Source organism: Neopsephotus bourkii, unplaced genomic scaffold, assembly GCF_033783945.1.
Source record: "Neopsephotus bourkii isolate Nb327-2 ecotype Australia unplaced genomic scaffold, CSIRO-AGI_Nbou_v1 NB_266, whole genome shotgun sequence".
Classification (NCBI taxonomy): Eukaryota; Metazoa; Chordata; class Aves; order Psittaciformes; family Psittacidae; genus Neopsephotus; species Neopsephotus bourkii.
This window is the reverse complement of record NW_026900775.1, coordinates 1,783,470-1,804,497: the sequence shown is the minus strand read 5'-3', so window position 1 is coordinate 1,804,497 and position 21,028 is coordinate 1,783,470. Positions and strand designations below refer to the sequence as shown.

General features: G+C 41.2%; 1 protein-coding gene across 14 annotated transcripts in view; it reads right to left on the bottom strand.

Moving 5' to 3' along the window:
• Window positions 1-21,028, bottom strand: part of CELF2 (CUGBP Elav-like family member 2) — a 456,675-nt gene that overhangs the window by 90,632 nt on the left and 345,015 nt on the right. For all 14 annotated transcript variants that reach the window (XM_061346212.1, XM_061346209.1, XM_061346206.1 and 11 more), the window contains one exon: window positions 4,410-4,492. In XM_061346212.1, coding sequence (XP_061202196.1) covers window positions 4,410-4,492 — 83 coding nt within the window. The remainder of the gene's footprint in view (window positions 1-4,409; window positions 4,493-21,028) is intronic.

Sequence of the window (21,028 nt, the reverse complement as noted above, 5' to 3'; positions counted from 1 at the left end):
TCAAACAGCTTCTGCATGAAATTAAAGATTTGTCTATTTGTCTCCAAGAATCCAACCAACATATAGTGCTCTTGTGTAACCTATCTGCACTTAACTCTTGCCAGGAAATCCTACAAGATTCATTAGTTAGAAAAACAGAGCACATTCTGGTTTGAAACTAACGCATGTTAAAACTAAAACAAACAAAAAATGCCAGTGCCATGAAGGCAGCTAAAGCAGTCCCTGCATAGAGCTCTTTGAGATTTGCCCTCTATCCAGAAGCCAATTTTCACTAAGTAGCAAATTAGAGCACAGGGGAACTAAGATTATTACATCTAAGTGAAGGTACGGAATACATTTAGATGGGTGGAATTTATTGGATTATTTTGTTTAGGGAATAGAAGTTAAACACCACTAACAAAGCCATGAGATCCTTAATGAAGATGAGACTAGTTAAAGGCCTCAGTTCTGTATCTCATCCCAAAGAAGCACATTTCTAAGATCATTATTACATTCAATTTGAGGTTTTCCCTTTTCTCCCTCCAGCCTCTTAAAACAAAATCCAAACAAACATCCAAAGAAAACCTGTCTGGAAGTTGAATAATACAAACCATATCCCTATGAGTTAGGTTATGAGCTATGTGCTTGCATGCTGTATCTGAAAAGACACATCTGGAAATTCATGTTGTTCATTTACAAGACATAAAAGCTACTTGTGATGCCAGCACCAAGCAAACAGAACTGTCCCTACTGTGTTGATACGTATTATATATATCAATATGCCTGTATTTCTCAAACACTGTGTATGTTCTCCGCCTAGCAGCAATCCTACCATAACAAGCGACATCTAAATACATTTTGGGGGAAAGATAAAAGCTCCATTGTATGACAAGGAATATTATGACTAACAGAGAGATTATACTAATAATGAGGAAAAAGACAATGTTTGATCCTACTTATGCTGAAAGTTTTTAAAAGTGTAAAAAAAAATAATCTTTTAAATGAATTTTATCCTCAGGAAAATGATTAAAACCAGAAAAGCCTTGAGATGTCAGCTGGTGACATGTTTTTCTTCTTTATCTTTCTTTTTTGTTGTTGTCGCTGTGAAAAAAACACGTTTCTGAGAGAATACAGCAAAGTGCATCATTAACTTCTTATTAATTTTATAATACAAAGGCAATTCAGTTAAAATAGTGGTGCTGCAACTTTAAATTACAGAACTAGCTTGGTATTTAATGAGAGATTTAGCACAGCGGGGTTTCTGTTAAATTAAGTTGTGCCTTCACATCACAGTGGGAAAACAGGTGTATATTGGTTTAGAATTATGGAAATGTTGACTAATTCCAAGGCTTGTAATCAAACAGCAAGGCACCCTGCAATATTTTCTTCCAAGATTCTGTATTAATCATTTATGTCCGGTCTTATTTTCTTCATGTCCACTAAAAGGGTGCAGCTCAAACGAGCAGATAAAGCACTCGTGTTTTTTTTTATACCTCCATTAAGGATGAGGTCCACGCAAAAAAAGTAGATGTAGAAACAGAACACTGCAGGCTTTGATTAAATACCTACCTAAATTTAACTGGATGTGCAGTATCGGAAAGGGGATAAATTTCACACTAAAACCTCACTTTTTTGGCTTATCCAATGCTGATCCAAAACCTGCTTACCAAGCCATGTGAAGCAAGTCTGTGTCCAAGAAATGAAGATACTAAGAGACAAAATAATGTGGCCTGTATGATTTAATGAACACAGATGTATTTTCCTCCATGCTACTGCAGCAGTGCGGATTATACACGTGTGCAGGTAAAATGCAGGCAAGTTCCAGCCACTGCAGCACCCCTGCAGCCCCCTGCTTCCGCCTCTGCCATCGTTCCTTACCTTGCAGTAATAAATCACCTGCCTTTGCCTTGGATTTTCTTCCTGGACTAATTAAGGATGCCTCTTATCTGACGCATGGTGGTATTATAGTAAAAGTGTAAGGCAGGGATTCTTTTGTTTCCAGCAGACACCTTATTACAGAGCCTCCTACATACCATATCTTGCAGGCTGACACTGGATGCCCAAATGAACCTGATCCAAATTCATCCCTTGTAACTCTGCCAGAAGATTGCCTCCATTTGCTCTGAGACTGTTTCACACGTGGATATATCCACTGCTGATTCCTGCTCTTTCAGTGAAAGCTGCTTAGCAGGCAAGGGCTAACGACATGGAAATTGCTAAACTTCATACCAGGAGAATCCTGTATGAACTGAAGTGTTTGCAGCACATGTGCCATAACTTTAAAGTGTGCTGAAATGAAGTTATTTTGGGAACACACAGATGCAGCATAGCAGTATCACCATACACACTGAATGCAGCATAGAGCACATGGAAAAGACAGGAATATGGAATCTGTCGCATAATATGTGCTGAATCATTCCCGAAGAGAAGCCATGAATCTGTATTTGAGTTGCTTCCCTTTGTTAGAAGTGTCCCTTTAAGAAGGAGGCATAACAACTTATCTCAAAGGAAAATCTTCACATCTCTGGCAGTATCAGGAATATTTTTAAAGCCCAGGCCCCAGAGACATGGGAATGTAATTTTCCTATTTCCTTAAAGGGTAAGTTTGTAACCTCACAGTCAGGATAGAAAATCACAGCCTGCAAAAGTGAGTTTTATATGACAAAGAGCTAGAGACATATGAGGAAGTCAGGGAAGGAGTCTGCCTCTCTGAATTGCCTGCTGGGATAACTGAGATCACCCAAAACACAGCAACCAGCTCGACGGCCTCAGGGAAGAGCAGAACAAACAAAAGGACCTTCTCTGCTTCCAAGGGGAGTGACGTGGTAGAGATTCAGGGTAGGGTCCTATAGCCTACATGGACCCAAGGATGCTGGCTCCAGCAGCCTGGGACCACTTCCACTTAAGTGTCCATTCTGCCCAGCCACTCAGCATGGCCATTTGACTCAGAGCAATTTGGACAGCAATTACACAACAAGTTGGGTTAAGTGTAATACTAGCTGAACCGGGTTAGAGAACATTCATTGAAGGGCTCAGCATTTTCTGGCAGTGGGGATGGAAACCAGCAACTGGGGTTGCAGAGCCAGAAGATTCCACCTGAGCTCTGAATGGGTCTCAAAGGGAATTGTCCCTCAGAACGTTCCTTTCTCTCAGAGGATGGCACATCCACCCTCTACACCCTCAAAAGATGAGCCTGCTGCTTGTAAGATCTCAACACTGTCCTTTGCAAGGGGCAGCTGCTGGAAAACATTGCTTGAATCTGAAGTGCCACAATTTTTCTTTCATTTGTTTGTAGCTGGCCTACCTCTGCAGAATTCCTACTGCCTCTTCCAGCATTTTCACTAGTGAATGACTCCCATTTTACCTTGGTGAATTAGCAGGACTCATGGGGATCTATCCAACATACTTGTCTACCTTGGTCATTTTCATGACAGATGAGGTGGCTTTTCTAACAGGAGCTGTATAAAGTCAGCTGGCCAGATGTGAATTTTTCAAACACATAGCGCCCAATTGCACTGAGAGGACATAGGAACTAAGGGAGATATTGGTCATGTAACTGTCAGTCCAGTCAATGTTCTATTTATTTATGCAGTGCTGTATATATGCATTTATTTTTGTGGCTGTAACCACACACTCCAACCATACCATTGAACACTTCCCCTACATCAAGAGCGAATATCCCCCATCTTTTATATTTTTCCTTTCCCGTCCCCAAAGTATTTGGCTATGTTCAGTAAAAGAAATGAATACATTGGAACAAGAACATTTCAGAGCTCCATCATGCAATTACCAGTGATACACTTCTTTTTAGCCTGTAACTTACATCTGTAGGATAACACAAGCTACAGTCTGTACAACACAACAATTGTTTCAACCACTGGTGCGAGGTGTCAGTGAGCACAGGTTGCTGAGGAGAGGTGGGGACAGGAAACAGGATGACACTGCAAGCAGCTACGCGGTGCCACTCTTTAGGGTACCCTGATGTGCAGCCGCCACACCAACACAGTCAGGTTGTTTAGAAACCATGTGGATAAAGGCTGCATTTAACAAAGTTGGCTGTATTTTGCCTTTCCCTGTTCTCTCCCTTCTTGGACGAGAAGCCCCAGCAGTGCAGTGTTTTCCTGCCATATGTTGTCCGTCCCCCCGCCTTAAATAAAGAAAGAACTGAATGCACACTGTGTTTCAGTAACTGCCTCGAGTCAGCAGGAATCAGCACTGTTTCCAGCCTAGGGACTTTCTACAGAAGAGCAACTGCCTTTTGAGATGATGCCATTGCTACAGGACTGGCACTGTTATAGGAGAGACCATCGGGTTAGCCACCCTCCCTTGAAGAGATCAAGGTCATGTAGGGCACCAAGCAGCATCTTGAGCAAAAGGGCTATTTTTTGCTGGCAATAAAATAATTAGAATCGAAAAGTAAATGTACTCACCCCAGGTAAAGTTTTAATATTGTGCAGTGCATTCTGTGCCTCAAGAGCAGCTTTTCTTGTATAAAATGTTACGAAACAACAACCTATAGAGAGAAATGAAAAGCTTTCAGAAATTAGTGAGTATGATTTGTGAGAGTACAATAGGGAGGGACAAAAAACAGTGGTTGAAAAACACATTATGAAAGCTGGAAATGCGAATTATCATGAGTCTGCTTGAATGACATGAATAAAAGAAAGCTTTTATGGTTTAAAATAAAATGTCACCCCCTGTGCATTGCATCTATAGCACACCTACATTGTTAGTGAACTGCAATCACTTAGAAATTGTTAACCAAAATCCAATTGGCTTTATACAGTATAAATAAGGTTCTATTTTTCTGAAGGCTCCCCATTATATTTTGAATACAAGCAACAGGAATTCATTGTTGCATCCCAGACAAAAAATAAGGTTAAAGCAGGACCTTATTTATGGAGCCTTATATGTAAGAGCTATAGTTTGTTCCCTCTATGTGAAAACAGGCAGGACACTCATCTCAGTTACAGAGTGAAAAATAAGCTACAGGAGAATTCACCACTGGTGGGGTAGTGGAGGCTGCTGATGCTTGACAGCGTGAGGCTCTGCTCACCCTGCATCTGTCTTAACTTCAGTAGGCCAGTTTCAGTTGCCTTAATCCTATAGTTTTCCCTTTGGCAGCATGGTCCAACCAGGTTGTCTGTGGGACCAAACACATGTTGCTGCAGCTTTCTCCACTGCAAACATTTAAAGTTACTCTTCCCACAGGACACATGATCCAGGCAGATCAACACCAGCCCCAGTGCAGGACAGGGCTCACAAGCAGATTCTCAGGGAAGAGCTAGAACATGACGGGCATGAGACTAAAAAGCAAGGACCAGGACCTGACTTGCTGCAGTCTGTAATGTCCCACAGCAATGACACCTGTTTCTAGGCATGCATAGGGCATGTACAGAGAGCTTACTACAGGGGGACCTTGCATCCATGTTGCATGTATGATGCTTAACACAGTATCCCAGCTTGTGACTTCAACTTTACTTTGGGGCAGGGGGAGGGAAACCACTTAAAAAGCACCTCTCACACACTTGTATACATAAACCCAAGACTGCAGGTATGTAGACATAAGGAAAATTCATGCTTAAATAGTTCCCACCCAGCACAGCAGATCAGTGACGTATGACCACCCTTGGAGTTGCAACTCTGTACATAGAGGAAATACAGCGGAGCTGAATGCAGCCCTTGTCCCATAGACCCTGCTTTGGAGCCATGTCACATTAAGAAGAGACCCCAAAACTCTTACAAGAGCAATGGGGATGCAGAGAGGAAAAACATGGTGGGTAATGCTAGTTGGGAGGCAGAAGTGGCTACTGAAGTAAAAACCTGCTTCATATCAAACAAAATGATGCAGATTTTACTGATGAACCAAAAACCCGGGCTATTCTCTTAATCACAGACAGAGATTTGTTACGACTCCAGAGAAATTCAAAATCAAACAGTTTTGACAAAAGAATCCCTGACTCTCAAACCTTGGTGCTCCTTCAAAGGATAACACAGACAAAATAATCTGTCCTCTGGGCAATGAGGAAAGATGTTGCATCAACTCCCTAATGTTGACTAAGGTGAAACATCACATCCCACCTGATGTGCCTGCTTGTGTCCAACCTCGCAGCATCCCCAGAATAGCACAGGAGGCCCAGGAGAAAGCACAGACAGCTAGCAAACATTTTAAGTAACGGTGTGGAGGTGGCCTATACCACACTTTGGAAGGAAGGGCTGAATCCAGAACACCCCTTCACTGCCTCTTGTTTGGCTCAAGCTGTGCGTTGCACTGTGCATTGCACTGTGCACACTCCCTACAGCTTTGCAGCCAGGGCAGTGACGACAGTTACCTTTATAACAAGCAAAGGTAATCATGTATTCCCAGCTGGAATACAGTGAGTTTATCCGTAATGCAGAAAAGCACTTGGATGCAATACAATACACAGGCAGGCAGGTAATGCTGAGAGAAACAGTTTTCATACTGCCAACAGGTTCCTTAAAATTTCACAGTTTACAATAGAGATGGTTTAATAATTATTTCAGTGAGCTGAATGCTGTTTGGCAGGGACAAGCATTATAGACAGCCACAGCCTGCTATGCTTCATGCTTCCTATGTTTCCAAATCTCCTATTCCACTGGAAAAGTCTGAAAATTTGAATTATTTTACTCCGGAATGAAAACGGGAAATAAACCTGAGTTTAGGACATTTAATAGCATCATATTTTCTATCCTGCCAGCCGGCTCCAAAGTCAATCTTCTATTGTTTCTTCATTTGGCTTATTAGCTTTTTAACATAAAGATTTTTACCCAGGAGAGAGGATTCAGGGGGGAAGATATCAAGCAATAGTCATGACTTTGTGATTGTGATCTCCTCTACAATGGGTCCAAAGGGTGCGTTTTATATTCCAGCTCTGTGGGTTTATTCCAATCAGACGTTTGAAATCTACTGGTTTATCATTCTTGGCACTACCTGAAAGAACTGCACTTGAAAGATGAATACTCTGTAAAATACCCTTTAACTAGTCATTTTTGGGAAGTAATAGCGCAGAAGAGGAAAATGTCTCTGTGAATGAGGGATGGGAGGAAACAGTAGCTTAATGGGAAACACGCAGATGTTCCAGGCAGGTCACTGGACCCTGACAAAAATGGAGACTTCTAAGCTCACAGACCAACAAATCTGAAAAAACACATGGATAAAATCTTTCCCTGGACTCATTTTGCTTGTATATTCCTACAAAAACAAGCCCAAACAAAATCCACAGTAAAGCTAGAGATAGTTTGCTGTGGTTTGAGGAGAGTACTGGCACCAGTTGTGGACACCTGATTCTGAAGCTATCAGCTAAAGAGGTCAGGGATGGGCTAAAAAAAGAAAACCATACAACACAGAAGAACAGAAAAGGCAAAAGTGCAGAGGGCCCAAAGGAAGCACTTACAGCTCAGCCTATAGACTTTCCAAAGGTGCCTGCTGCCAAGTGACACAAACTACTGCAGCCCCCATGGGTCGGCTTTGAAGATGCGTTCAGTGTATAATCTCTTTGGCTCAGTACTACATCCCATAGACAAAAGTACCAAACTCAGTCCTTTCTGCAGAAATACTGGAAGGGAAGATGCCTGTGTAAGAGGACAGGGCTAATATGTGCTTTAAGACTGGTAGCTGGATGCTGCTGAAAGACAACTAGTAAACAACTTTCATCCCTCCATTTTCCCAAGGAAAATGCAATATTGCCAAAGATAAATCAGTGACACCACTAGAAAAGAAAAAGTATGTTTCCTACTATGAGAAAAGAAAAACCTGACCCTCCTCTCTCCATCCCCCTGCACACACAATCTTGGCTTCATCACCAACAAACCTGACAGCAGCTTGAACCACAACTAAACTTTTGTGACATCCAAATAACTCAAAGCCTGACAGTGATAAACTTCCCCCCTCCCAGTTCAAGGAAACTGCAAAGGTGAATAGGGTTGTGGACATGGTTCTGCTGATCCCCAACAGCCTGCAATGCAGCCCAGTTTAACTCCATGTGGGTTAGTATCTACTTGACCAAAGGAACTGGAGCTTGTGCTGCCAGTCAGTGCCTCCGATGCAGCACATCTCCTGTGTTTTGGTGAGCTGGGTTGTGCTCTACTTGGAACCGCATTTACTACAGCGTAAAACATTTCTTCTTTGTACCTAGAAAAAAGACTGAATGAATCATGCAGATCCTCACAGTCCCTTAAGGACATCAGCAACAACTTCATGGCTATTCTGCCAGATGCTTGAACAGACTGAATAAAACCTGCCACCCTGTGCTGCACAGCGTCTAATAGCAACAAATGGGATGCCTGAGAAACAAAGGCAGAAATGAGCCCTACTTCTCAACGCATCTGACGAGAAAACACCGCAGTGTGTACACTACAATGCTCAACTTCAACACCTTGTTCAAAAAAAAAAAAAGGGGGGGGGGGGGAAAGATCTCTTATTTCAGCTTGTTTTTTCTCTCTCTTTTTTTTCCTTTTTCTTTTTTCAAAGGAAATTTAGTGCCAGAAAAAGACCTCAAGGTCCCAGCCATTGGGAGAGAGTTGACACATTCAATTCTCCATGACACATTCAATTCACAAGCCCCTGCTCAGGCTGCCAAAGGCACCAATTAGCAGCAGTGGTGGAGATTTTATTTATTTAATTTCCACAGAAAACTGTTTAGCAAGACACGGCCAGGGGCAAACAGCCCTGTGTATGGCTAGAAACCACGTTACCTGAGTAACTGTCAAAGATGGCAGCAACAGATTACACATGGATCATGCAGCTACAGCTTCACTAAAGCAACCATTAAGAAGATGGGCAAACGGTGAGGACTCACACCACGATACCCATGAATTTCTACTGACAAAAAAGCTTGTTTCTGGAGGATGCTTGTGCACATTGTTGGAATGACAACAAATGGCAGAGTTTGCATTCTGAAACTTCAAATAATGCCATTCCTCCTATGAGCAAAAGGATCTTTCCAAAGAGCTGTTAGTGACCTGCTATAAGACTTCTCCTTCCATGCTGCTTCTGCTCTATGACCCATATTAGCCACCTGCAAACCCCTCACATCCACCCAGCAGACACAGCTTTGCTCGGCTCAGATACAGCCACATGACTGGGAGCTCCATCATGTCATTATTTTTATCACTTTCCCAATCCAAACACAGACTCATTACTCCGTGAGAGCTGTTTACATTCCTAATTCTGAACAACTAACAAAAGGAAGCTCTCCTCCACTCGGAGATATGGCTTACACAGTCCTTGCTGGCAGTTAACGGCACTGGGATCTGTGTAAGAGGCTTCATCTCTCAGCCAGGATTTCATGCTTGAATGGATACGGCATCCTCCATCTTGCTTCGGGTGTGAAAAAAGTCTCTCACAGCTCCCTAAACTGAATATCTGATTCCCAGGTTAAAATTACCAGGAATTACACATGTGCAACAACAGGAGAAAATAACCCTTGGATCTGAACAGGAATTAAAACACGCTGTTCTACAAGATGCTCTGAGGTTTTGATTTGCTTGAAAAAAATGTGCTGAAAATTTGGGAATTAAAAGTGAGAAGATATAGGAGGAAAAAAAACCCCACACTAAACCTCGCATTCACTTGTCTGATTAATGAGTTTCTATAGTTTTCAACTGTCAAAATTTGTCAGTTTGGATCTCTCCTGCGTTGTGCATATTATCACCTGCTGCCAGTATCTGAACCCCAACCATAGGGTACAGAAATACAAGAGCTTATCAGTGTGCCTGTAAAGCCTGCAACAACTTAAAAGTATGAAATTTGCTTTACCTTCTAGACTAATAAAATAAACACTTCAAAACAGCTATAATGATTATCTGATGATTGAACTCTGTATTCTTTTAGCAAGTAATAGAATCCTGGCAGACTAATTCAATTCAAAATACATTCACATTCAGGACATCAACAAAGTCATCATGTTGTGAATTGAAAATTCCTTTAAAGGCTGTGTTTGAATTCTAAGGGGCTGACAGATCAAGGGACTGAAGGCCCTGGAAGGCTAAATGAGTGAAGTCCTGCTATGTTTCTTTCTTTCTGTGAATGAAGCTAACTTTTGTGTGTGCATTTGCAAGCAGAACAGGTGCTGGCTTCATACAAGCTTAGAATCTCAATGGGGACAGTAGCTTCTTGTCAATCCAGCACATTTCAAGCTAGTTTAAGTTAAGGAGGATTTCTTTTTCCTTCTCTTTTTTTTTTTCCCCCTCCAAACGTTCATCTCCTGATTTCTGCATTCATTCTTCCCCTACCAAAATTTAAATGCTACACTGAAATTCAGCAGGGCTGCCTCTTAAAAGGGCCTCATGCATTTCACCTGAAAGCTGAAATACGTGCTCTGTAAATCACAAACACCTTCCTGAGCAATGTGATTTGCAACCAAACCTGCCACGACCTACACTGTCATTTGCCAAGCCCCAATGAAGACATCAGAAATTCTCTTCCATGAAAGCCACTGCAAAAAGACCTGCTGCTACAGGAGTTCAGGTGTGTGGTTCAGCAACAAGCTTTTTCACATCCACTACATTTGGTGCAGTGCAATGGGAGCCTTGTCTGTCATTTCTTCTTCATTACAGATTTTAGTGCAATTAGCTAGCCTGCATGGGCAGCACCAGTCCAGTATGAGGAGAGGTGTTTCAAGTCTTAGAGATTTTGGTTGCGTGACTTCATGCAAAACCAGATTTAAAACATGAATGGCCTGAACAGCAAACAGAAAATCATGACAAAGGGAAGCAAAAAATATTTCCAGAAATAAAAATCCAACCATCCCTATAATTGTGCTGAACAGAAAAAGAAGGTGTCTAAGGCAGGGATGCCTTTTGATTCCCACCTCCACCACCCTCTTGCTCTACTGTATATAGAGTCACCCAAGAGTATGATGGCAATGATCCAGTCCCAAAGAAATCCCTGATAGAATTGCCATATACTGCAGAAATCAACCTCTAACAATGCCGCCTCCCAATTAGCTCAGGTTTGCTAATAGTTTGATATAATTGGCACCCTGATGGCAACCGTATTACCAGTCCTGTCACCAGCCAGGAAATCGCATTGCCACTCTAATGACAGCACATATTATAGCAATGCCACTTCTAATATTAATACATTAGCTGAATGTAGGCAGCGGCTCATATGCAAGCAGGATTCACAACCAGGACGTGCCAAATTCCACCCTGGGCTCTATTTTTCCTCCTGGTGCTAACATCCAAAGTGGCGATGCACCAGCCCCGGTGTGCTCTGAACAGCCCCTGTCGCATTAAAGCACAAATACTCCAGGCTGGTAACAGCCCTGTAAATGGCCAGTGAAAAATGATCCCATGGAGCTCAATTTTTTCTCTCCATGCCTTGCAAGTTATGACGGCCTTTCTGTTAATTGGCCACAAGTCCTAGTTTGCTGTCAGCCTTCAGCTGCACCGGGGAGCTCTTTTGGAGGAGTCGCACTCTGTCATTCCCATACCCTTGTGAATACAAATGCTCTCTATAATAATGTCCTCTGCCTACAGAATGGAAGTGTGGTTTTTTTTCCTTTTCTTTTTCTTTTTTTTTTTTTTTTTGACCTAGATTAAATCTGCTGCATTTTTAAGCCTTTTGGGAAAGGGACTAAGAACTAATATGCACTGGTTCGTGTGCCACAACACTTCCCTACCCATTATTATGTAAATTTTGACTAAAGTGTGACACAGATAGAAAAGATATCAAGGGCAAAATTGCCAGAATCTGCTTTTCTTGCTCTCTGAAATAAGGCACTTATATTAAACAGTTTTAAATGGCTAATAGCTGTAAAAGTATCTGAAGAATTTCAATGTACATTTTTTCATACAGGACAATGACAGCTCTTGCAAATTCCTGAACCCTCCTGCTGACTGTGTAATGCCTGGGAAGTGAGTGGCCAGCATGCTGGCACTCTTTGGTTTACTTCTGAAGAAAGGGGCCAACTTCCCTGTCTGCAGCTTGGTAATATTCATTAGATATATGCACTACATGGTGATAAATGAGGGAAAAAAGCAGATGCAGAATTAGATTATATACGTGGTGGCAGGGTAAATAAATACATACAAATCAGGTTCATAGCATCAAGGCAATTTCATGTCATTACTAACTAATCTGTCCCTAAAGAAACCATTGCTGCATGCTGGGATGTAAGAAGAGCTGCAATGGTCTGGACTGACTGGTGGGTAAGATACATCCAAACGGAAACTCTGAAAATGCTCTTAAGATACAGGTGAGCAGCCGCTGCATTAAACCCCCACATCAATACCACATCAACACCCTGATGCAGCAGGATGGAAACATCACCAACCTGGGATGTTCCTCCTCTGCCAGCCCCTTCAGGCACCCACCCAGTGTAAACCCTTTGGGAGAGTCACTGCTTTCCCAGCCCTGTGAGACAGAAGGCTGTCAGTCAATCAACACCAGTGAGAAAACTAAAGCAGCTGCTCAGTGCCTCTTGCTGAGTTCACGTTTGGTCCGCTCATGTTTCTAGATCTCAGGGGTAGAGAATAATTGGGATCTTACACATCAGTCCACACGGCTTTACAATAACAACTGCCTGTCAGAGCGCTTGGGAAGAAAGACTAAAGTAGGACAGCAGGGGGAGAATGTGGGGAGATGTTATTCCAACCTCTGGCTCTGTGAGGAGTCTCCCATGGGAAGTCACTGTACTTCCCACCTGTATAATAAAGAAAAGAATATAGACAAAATACAGAGGGAACAAGGAACATGTTTTAATTGGAAATCATTCTAAACAAGCCCTGTCACTATGTATACACAAATAATCATGTATTTCTTATGCTGCCTTCTCATTTCCTGTTTACCTTTCTTTTCTTCTTTTCCTTCTAATTCTTGCACTAATTCTCCTTAATCTTTAATTCACTTGCTTCTCCCCTCATGCAAATCCTTACTCTTTTTTTCTCAGCAGATGGTCATTGTTTCCTTTTTTCTCAACCAGATAACAATTACTGATTTGACTTTATTTTCTTTGGAATGAATTAACATGTTCTCCATTGAAGTTAATTCCTAAGTTTATCCACCTGCTAAATACATCTTTGGGTATAGGAGAGAAAGAGGGTTCAGAGCACAGATGCTAAAAAAAAAAAAAAAAAGGAAAAGAAAAATAAAGATGTCCTCCCTTATGAATCCATTCTTACAGCAGAAAACTGGTGTGACATTGTATTACAATTCAAAAAGACTCTAAAAAGATCATGTTTATATAAATTAATGTAGGCAGGGACACGTCTTTCCCTAATCATGTTTCAAAAGCCATACAAGTCTCCAACCCTAGTATTCACTAGTAGCAAATCAAACTTCCTAGCACACACATCTTATAGTCCTGGATTTCCTTCTGTGTTTTCTTTCGCTTGAATGACTCAGATAACTAAAGACTGTTTTTCCCTGGTAAGACTTCCAGACCACTGCTCTGGTGTAACCTCTAATTGCACTGCAACTCCTGAGAAGTCACTCAAGTCCTAGTTCAACTAGAAGGCAACTCTATAGTGAAAAATACTCAGAAAAGCATAGCTTTACCATAAAATTATGCCTTTAAAATCTTCAAATCTTAGAGATTTATAAATATCTACACTGTTACTATGAAAAGCCTCTGTTCTGTATGGGAGATTATTTTCACTGGTTAAATGCCAACAGCATCCTGGGCTGCACCAGGCAAAGCATTTCCAGCAGGTCAATGGAGGTGATCCTTGCCCTCTGCTCAGCCCTCCTGAGACGTATCTAGGGTGCTAGTCCTGTTTGTGCTCCCCAGTACAAGAGATACATGAATGTACTGGAGGGAGCCCAGTGAACTGCCATGAAGATGATGAAGGAACTGGACCATCTCTCATGACAAAAAACTGAGAGAGCTGTGACTGTTCAGCCTGGAGAAGAAAAGGCACAGGGGATCTTACCAAGGTGTATAAATACCTGATGAAGAGGAAGTAAAGAAGACGAAGCCTTCTCAGTGGTGCCCAGTGGCAGGACAAGAGGCCATGGGCAGTAATTAAAGCACAGGAAATTCCATTTAAAAATAAGGAATTTTTACTGTAAGGGTGATTAAATGCAGGCACAGTTTGCCCCGACAGCTTGTGGACTCTCCATGCCTGGAGACAGTCAAATTCTCCCTGGACACAGCCCTGAGTAACCTACTGTAGGTGACCCAGCTTTGAGCAAGGATTGGATGAGATGAATCCCAGAGGTCCCTTCCGACCTCAGCCACCCTGTGATTCTGTGGAATGGCAATGAAGGAATTTAAACGGCTCTTTCACAACATGCCTGCTAACATAGCTTAACTTCTTCAGAAATACACTGCAAGCTTATTTAACTTCAGCAGACACTACCAGCTAAATTACTGGTTTATTGCTATACTCATCAGCTGGCAACCAGCTCTCATTCACTAACAGATTTCACACAAGATGAGTTTGTTTCATAGCAAGAACACAAGAATCTTCTTTTTCTTTTTCATTAGTAACAGAACCATAGACTTCAAAATCTAAACGTGGCCCACGCTGCCAGACATGCAAGACAAGAATGTTGTGTCACACCCTGAAATATAGCAATACATTTATGAATTCAAAATATGATATTTATAAGTTACAGTTTATCTGTTCTATCTGACATGATGAAGTTTTGTTTAAATACCTCACATTCCTTCAGTATTACAAGACCACTTATCCACTCACAGCCCTGACAGCACTAAAACTCTGAGCTTGCGTCTTCTAAGGACAGTATATGTAAAGCCAAAGGGACAAAAGAAGAAGAGGTCCAGGGAGAAGGAGTTATAAAAGAAGACACAGGGTGAAAACATTGCTACTGCTCACACTTAATGAAAACCATTTAAAAAAGAACAACGAAAACCCAACCTTGTCCCTTACCCAGGAACTTGGTAAGAACACGGGGTACAAGTTGGTTTCAACACTTATCTGGATTTGGAAGACTTAGTTACCAATTTTACAAGAGAATCTAAATTCTGACCTTGGATAATTCATTTCTAGGAATAGGGTGAAGTTCCTCTGAAAGTAATGCTCTTCAATGCCCATCTGAATCTTTCAATGTCTAAATGCTTTTGAACAATCTGGCCTTTCATCTCTCTGTGCCCTCGCTTCTCCTTGTAAAGTGGAAAGAATAAAATGTCCTGAGCTCAAAGGAATATTGTGAAGAAACCATTAAAAAATAGAAGTGAGGTAAAAAGGTCCTGCAATAATATCGACATGAGAAACAACAGAGCAAAACTTGACAGTGCTGCTTCCATCTAACCCACAACAGCCTGGCTTCCTCCAGAAGTTTGCTTCTAGGAAATGGAAGAAATCAATACAAGACATTCGAGCTGGTTTGAACGGCACTTAAGCAGCATGGGAAGAAATGCTAAGTTAATTAATGCCTCAAAGTGCCCAGAACTTGAAGCAACAAACCCGTATTACTTGTATTGCCCCCAGCACCCCCCCACCCTGTATTTTACTGCTTTTGGCCAAGTCACCTTAGAATGGGCTCCAGTCTCTGCTGGTCTAAAACCAGGCAAAGCCTCCACTCTGAGTCACAATTTGCTGCAATATACACACTATTTTCAAGGAGCTAACTTTCATCTAGTCAAAAAGGTTTTTCCTTAGAAATGTGTTACTTTTCCTCATCTTGAAAACTTGGGTCTAGATCCATTGTCTGAATACATATACATTATTTTGTCCACAATGCAAACACTTTCAATTCTTCCTTGACTTCAACATTATAAAACCTTACATACCTCGTATTGATTTCCAAGCATTCAAAGTTTCACTCTCACAGGGTCACAGCACATGTCAAATTCTTTCCTACACCATGTACACCTTCAATCAGTGTTTCATCTAAGGAGCTTCAATTTCCCTGAACTTGTTAGCAGTGACACATTTATTCTCCAATTAAGCTTGTTTTACGATAATAATAAAAAAGAAATGGAAGAAATTCCTAGCAACTCTTCTGTCTTTCTAGCTGGTTGAAAGAATTTTATGCAGATGAAGATGCAACTCCACAAAGCCTTTGAACTTTAAGCACCATCTTTACTTGGCTCTGAACTCTCAACAGGACCCATGACCTTTCAAAGCAAAAAACTCTGCCTTTGGAAGCTTCAAACAAGCAGGAAAAAGGCATGGTTAATAAAAACATTAAAAGAAAAAAAAAGGCAAAAGATGGTGGGTTTTTTAAATGCTTGATGCTCCTGGAAATAAAAAAAACACCCAACTGAGTGGTATCTGAAGAAGCATATTCGGCACTCAAGTGTTTCCCTAATTAATTGTTTAGATGAGTGCTAAAATAAATGCAAGCAGCAGCAAAGATAAACAAACCACTTTAGTAATAAAGCCATATATTTGTGCAGACACACGAAAATAAATGGCAGTGCTTAATGAGCACCAGCAAAGAGAGTGAAAAGCACACTTTGTGTGTGGGATCCATGCTCAGAAGGCTCCAGCTCAAAGATACGTGAGAGGTACCTCACAGCAGCCTCCCAAGCCTGACTCGTCTCTACCCCTTGTACAGCACCTTGTTTTGCACAGACTAGCACTGCATACCTAACAAGTGTCCTGATGAAGAGTCATAGCTCATGTCTCACCATGCCTGGACAGCCTCACAGAAGCAAAGAACGTATTTGTGGTAAGATACTGTTATCCCAGTTTCTTCTTCTTTATTTTTGTCTGATGATTAACTCATGTAAAATCAATGCAGGGCGATGCAGAATAGACATGTAATGCATGTGCTTCCAAAATGAGAGAGAAAAGCTAACATGATTCATAGTCTTTTCCTTGTGACTGGAAAGTAAGCTAATAAAGTGTAAATACTGGGGGAAACATCACCTTGCAAATCTAGGAAAGCAGTTTTAATAGAACTATAAAACTGTTAAGAGGCAGGAAATTCAGCTAAGCTCCCCTCCAGGAAAGGACAGCATTGGGTTTCCACGGATAATGCTTCCAAAGTTTTATCTGATTCTATCAGGAGATTTCCGAGAATCAGGCTCTTCATAATTTCCCCAGAAACTATTTTGCAATCTCACAAAGATTAATTTTAAAGGCACAATCCACAGTAAACACTTACAGCTTTGCTTAATTTCCCATTGCTATTTATTTCTTAAAAACCTCCCTAAATAAAGCTACTGATTTTTGTATAAATGACCTAAGATTAGAGCAAACCAGTAAAAACCCATGTATCATACAAGTAAAAACATTATTCCCCCCAGAATTCTTCATATAATTGATGGCTTCTTTCTTCCTACTATCAACCATGTATGACCTGGAAAACTGATTAAAAAATTTATTCACCAATATTTAATATCTATTAAGGGAAGGGAATTTTGAGTGTGTTGGATGACTCATGGGAGATGTCTCAAGTCCTCTAATTAACACCACTTCAGAGCAGTCCAAATAAGATATATAGGCCCTATAGCTCTCAGAAAATCAAGTTAGAATCACAGAATGGTTTGGGTTGGAAAGGACCTTAAGATCATCCAGTTCCAACCTCCCTGATATGGGCAGGGACACCTTCCACCAGAGCAGCTTGCTCCAAGCCCCTGTGTCCAACCTGGCCTTGAACACTGCCAGGGATGGGGCAGCCACAGCTTCTCTGGGCACCCTGTGCTAGCACCTCAGCACCCTCACATGGAAGAGCTTCTGCCTTATATCTAACATAAATTTCCCCTGTTTAAGTTTTAACCTATCACCCCTTGGCCTATCACTACAGTCCCGGATGAAGAGTTCCTTCCCAGCATCCTTGTAGCCCCCTTCAGATACTGGAAGGCTGCTCTGAGGTCTCCACGCAGCCTTCTCTTCTCCAGGCTGAACAGCCCCAACTTTCTCAGCCTATCTTCATACAGGAGGTGCTCCAGTCCCCTGATCATCCTTGTGGACTTGTTCCAACAGATCCATGTCCTTTTTATGTTGAGGACACTAGAACTGTACACAATACCCCAAGTGAGGTCTCACAAGAGCAGAAGATCACCTCCTTCGACCTGCTGGTCACTCCTTTTGATGCAGCTCAGGGTACGGTTGGTTTCTAGGCTGCAAGTGCACATTGAAGAATATGTTTCAAGAAAAAGATGTGGCATTTAATCAGATCAAGATTTAAAATAAATCTCCAGCAGTCTGTTTCCAAGTTATGACAAGGAAAATACTTGGCTAGAGAGGTATAGGCTGTATGAAATGATTTGCAACTTATCAAGACAAGAAGAGAAAGAAGCTGGATGACTGGATTGGCAACTTAATCAGAGGGAGAAAGAAAAATAGAGGAAAGGAACAAAACGAGTGCCTGTGTTGGCTCCTGTGGCTGTCAAAGGTGTCCTTCAGCAGGCAGTGGCAGGAGGGCTTACATTGAGGCTTGTCTGCAAAGGAGATGAAATAATTCAGCATTCCTTGGCATCAATAGCGTGTGGATCCTGAATGTATCTAATCACACCTGGAGTAGCACGATTCTGCACAGCGTTCTCTGCAGGTCACCATGGCAGCCCATGGAACACATCCAGCAAAGTATCCTGGACATGCAGCCTAACAATGCTTCACTACCTAAAAAACCTCATAGAGCTTTAGAACAAAGTCCCTGGTCTTAGCTGGAAGCTAAAAGAAAGTACAAAATAAATTAAAAAACCCAAAGGGACCATGCCTTCAGCCTCTGCTCCTTCTCTTACAAAAGGCTCTTTTAATCAGTGTTCATGTTGCATGAAGAACAACCTGAACAACCACAATATCTTGGTAACAGAATCCTTTAGTTACTATAACAGTCAGTGTGCCCTCGTCTTTTATTTAACATGTTATAATGGCTTAAAATATCTACGTTGAGCTAAAAGTACACAGATTTTTCCTGAAGGAGAGATGAAGAATGGTGGGTTAGAGGTTAGACTGTCAAATGAGTTTTGCAACTGCCGGCTCTTACTGGGAACAAGCATTGCTTGCTCTCGTCACAAAAAAACCCCAACTCACAGATGACTTGCATTTACCCACAGCATGGAGTGCAGTGGGTCAAACTGCAAAATGATGTCCTAAAAATGTGAAATTCCTTCTCCCACTTGAGATGGGATGTAAGGGAATATAGGGGTGTGCTCAGAGGGAAGTAATGGTAAGGCTTGGACACATAACTTGTACAATATTTTGGCCTCTGCTAAGTCTCATTAGAGCAACCTAAAGACACCTCAAAGCAATTTCAAAGCCTCTATCAGACTGCAGCATTACTCACTCTTACATTTTGTATGCAAGAAGGATAAACCTTAACATATAGTAAAATTATTTCTGGAACTGCATATTGCACATTTTCACTATAATGCATATCTTAAGCTTTCACACAGAGACAACCAAGTGATTACTTGTCAACCTCCTCTCATTTCGTCAGCCTTTAAAGATAGGATAAAAAAGCTTTTCATGTACAACAGGCTACGTATTAGTCCCGCAGAGTTGTAAAAAAATGTGGAACTAAATATCAGACAAGCCCAATTTAAAATGACGAAACACTGCTGAATTCTAAAACAATTAGGCTGATTTACAGCACATGGCCTCATACACTGTAGGTCTGAATCTTTTTTGTTTTGCTTTTTAAAGGGGGACACATTTTTTCATGCTAGTCAGAAATGACTACAATCTGTTCGGAATACTATTCAAGAACAACTCTTACACATACCAAAGCTGCTTGTGGAAGATTTGTATTTTACCTGAGAAGATATACATGAAAGTAAGTTACACACCTAGGAAAGGCAAAGCACGGCTATAGCTGAAGAACAGCATCATCTCTTTTTTTTCTGTGGCTTTTCAGTGATGCTGTGCTGCAGATTTACTCAATTTTCATTTGCCAGGTCCTTCATTTCTGCTTGTAAATAAAGGATGCTAGGGTGCTAGAAAGATTAATCAGGTGAGGCTTGCAGTTTCCCCCTCTACTCTTCATTGCTCCCAGAAAACACATGCATCTTGAATACTTTTGATCCCACTGGGATTGAGATTTAAACTAACACTGACACTGGCAATGCAGCTTTGCTTGATCATGGTACTAAAAAGTCATTATTTGTGTTTCAATATCCAGTTGATTATTCCCTGTGCTTTAAGACAAACTCTTGTAGAAACTCTTCTTTCATTTACTACAATACAATGCTAGTGATGGAGCAACACTGCTCAAAACCTACTCTGAAGAATATTTTGGCTCATTTATTGCAGAATATTAGAATTTACAAGATAAAACATTAAAATAAAAGAAAGGTACAGGGCACTCACAACACTTTTTAAGGCTTTCACTTTTGCAACACACATGGACAATAGACTTTAAATTAAAGTTCTATTTCTTTACACTTAAGGATATTAATATTTTAGTATGACTGCATCTGTGAATGAAGACATTAAAAAAGCCATTATGTTTTCAACTTAGGTTAATAATAAGGCTATTTTTCCACCCACTCTCTGGCACAGCTGTAATGTTCTTGGCCTCAAGTGGGATGCAATGTGGAACAAGGATTAGCAAGATGGATGATATACAACATACAGTGCCAGTTCATATAAAATATTACTAGATTGGAACTGACTGTTTACTGTCTCAGTGATTATATGACCACTTTTTTTCCTTCCAAAGAACATACAGTATTGTGGTGCTCCTCTATGCCAATAAAGCTTAGTGCGTAGCACCTGGGTAATGACAAATTAATTTCTGAGCTAAGCCTGATGAGGGGGTCAGCCAAAATCTTAGGCAGAGTTTATCCCCAGTACTATTTTACATGATAGAAAATGCATCCCTCCCATTCATCAGTATTAGCACAGATCAGGGATTATGCAACAGAAAATAAATAAAGTTGGGGGACCAAAATAACAAAAAATGTCAGGAGTGTGTGTGTTTATAGTATGATAATGAAACACTTAATCTTGAAGGAGGGGGGGAGTTGGAAACAGCATCCCATGGTCCACTTCCAAATAAAAGGACAAAACGTTTAGGAATTCACTAAACAGAACAAGCATGGATTTGGCAGACAACAAGCTGGACGAAATACCAGGTCTTTTTTCAGTTAAGTCGTATTTCCAAGCCTGAGAACTCTGCATTCCGGAACATGAGAACTCTTGACAGATGTAGAGACCCAGCTCT